The 2234-nt window shown below is 42.5% G+C and overlaps 1 protein-coding gene across 1 annotated transcript; it reads left to right on the top strand.

Moving 5' to 3' along the window:
• Nucleotides 1-304: 304 nt before the first annotated feature.
• On the top strand, nucleotides 305-695 carry LOC138827310 (tripartite motif-containing protein 43-like; the record flags this gene model as incomplete). Its single annotated transcript, XM_070022814.1, has 1 exon — nucleotides 305-695. A coding segment is annotated over exon 1 (391 nt), but the record flags the coding sequence as incomplete, so codon positions are not given.
• Nucleotides 696-2234: the final 1539 nt, after the last annotated feature.

Below are 2234 nucleotides of genomic sequence, written 5' to 3'. Positions count from 1 at the left end.
TCAGTGCATAGTTATAACAAGGATAAACCCAACTTGTATCTGAAATTCACTGAAAGCAACAGTTAAAGGGTACGGCCTTGTTTTTAATCTCAACTCCAATTGATATGCAAATGAATTGCACACCCTTCTCTACACATGCTTCTCTAAGCCCGCCCACCCTAAGTATAAAAAGAATGGAACTGTAGGGAATCAAGCTTTTCCGCACATCCCACCGCCTTGCCACGGACAGCACTTGGAGAGAGATTGCCAGTGGTGAGAACCAGGGCAGGAGAATCAGCTCTCTCCATCCTCATTGTTTGGAAAGATGGAGTGGGACATTGCCCAAGCCTTCCAGGAAGAGCGGAGATGCCCCATCTGCATGGAAACCTTTATCGACCCAGTCACCATCCACTGTGGGGACACTTTGTGTCGACCATGTCTGCGCCTCGTCTGGGAAGAAGCTGAGACTCTAGCCAGGTGCCCCGTGTGCAGGCAACCCTCTCAGCAAAAAGAGCTCAAAACCAACATTGCTTTACAGAGTCTGGTGTCCATCAGACGACAAATCAGCCTCCGACAATTTCTGAGCTCTGAGGAGCATACATGCAGCACACACAAGAAGACCAAGCAAATGTTTTGTGAAGTGGACAAGAGCCTGCTGTGTCCTCATTGCTCCCCGTCTCGGGAACACGAGGCTCACAGACACCAACCTGTCGACTGTATTGCTGCAGACAAACGGAAGATTATTTTATTTTATTTTTTTAATTTAATTTAACTTTATTTGTGAACACACTGTACAGAGGAGTTACAATTACATGGGCAGGATAATGCGTACATTTCTTACCAAGCATTGCAGCCTCCTCTTTGTTTACCCTTCACATCCCTTCCCAGCCTCCCCGCTCCCCCCCAATCCCAATCCTACTCCTTCCGCCCTCCTTCCCCACCCCCCTGCAACGACGTTGTAAAGCTCGTTTTCTACATGACAACTTGTACTTCTCATTGTTGCAACAGGTCCACCTGTATCCTTAAACAACTGGTTTTTCCCCATCTCCTCCACAAGTTATACTGACATCAAATATAGTGAAAGCAGGGGTTATACTATGGGGGAGGGACATACAAAGCAACAAAGAGATAATCTTGTAAATGCATTAGAAACACATGCATGAAAGAAAAAAACATTAAAATACATATCTAAGGGTTCATTTTCTTGACATCACATTATCTGACTTTTTCCGCTTGACTCATACATATACTAGATATTACAAATAAGGGAAACCATGGGACTTATGTTTCTTTGGGCCTGGCTTACTTCACTTAATATAAGTTTTTCCAAGTTTTTCCATTTCCTAACAAATGGGGCCATGTCATTCTTTCTGATGGAGGCATAGAATTCCATTGTATATATATACCACACTTTCTTGATCCATTCATCTACTGAGGGGCATCTGGTTTGGTTCCATATCTTAGCTATGGTAAAGAATGCTGCAATAAACATAGTTGTGCTGTTAGCTTTAGTGTGGTCTTGTTTGGGTAAATGCCCATAAGTGGGATTGCTGGGTTATAGGGGAGTTCTATGTGAAGTCTTTTGAGGAACCTCCATACTGCTTTCCAAAGTTGTTGAACAAGTTCACATTCCCACCAACAATGAGGTAAGGTTTCTTTCTGCCCACATCCCCTCCAGAATCTGTTGTTGTTAGAGTTCTTGATTTTTGCCATTCTAACTGGAGTGAGGTGATATCTCAATGTTGTTTTGATTTTCATTTCTTTTATGGCTAGGGATGTTGAACATTTCTTCATGTGTCTATTGGCCATCCTTCTTTCTTCATCAGAGAAGTTTCTCTTTAAGTCTTTCGCCCACTTATTTATTGGGCAGTTGTTTCTTTGATGATTTGTTGTTGGGGGGTTTAATTTTTTGAGTTCCAAGTATATTTTAGATATGAGACCCTTGTCCGTTTTATGGCTAGTAAAGTTCTTCTCCCAATCCATGGGCTTTCTATTGATCTTCCTAGCTATGTCATTTGTCCTGCAGAAGCTCTGCAACTTTATGCAATCCCATTTGTCCAACCTTTCTTTGATTTGTTGTGTGTCCGGGTCTCTATTCAGAAAGTTTCGGCCTGAGCCAAGGAGACCTAGGGTTTTTCCTATTCCATCCTGTAATGTTTTCAGAGTGTCTGCTTTGATTCAAGGTCTTTGATCCATTTGGAGTTGATTCTGGTGCAGGGTGATATATAAGCATCTAGCTTTAGTTTCCTACATGT

The sequence above is a fragment of the Dipodomys merriami genome, unplaced genomic scaffold (assembly GCF_024711535.1).
Source record: "Dipodomys merriami isolate MVZ:Mamm:240054 unplaced genomic scaffold, mDipMer1.0.p SCAF_1531, whole genome shotgun sequence".
Lineage (NCBI taxonomy): Eukaryota > Metazoa > Chordata > Mammalia > Rodentia > Heteromyidae > Dipodomys > Dipodomys merriami.
Note: the sequence above shows the minus strand (reverse complement) of the source record. Positions and strands in the feature narration are given on the sequence as shown.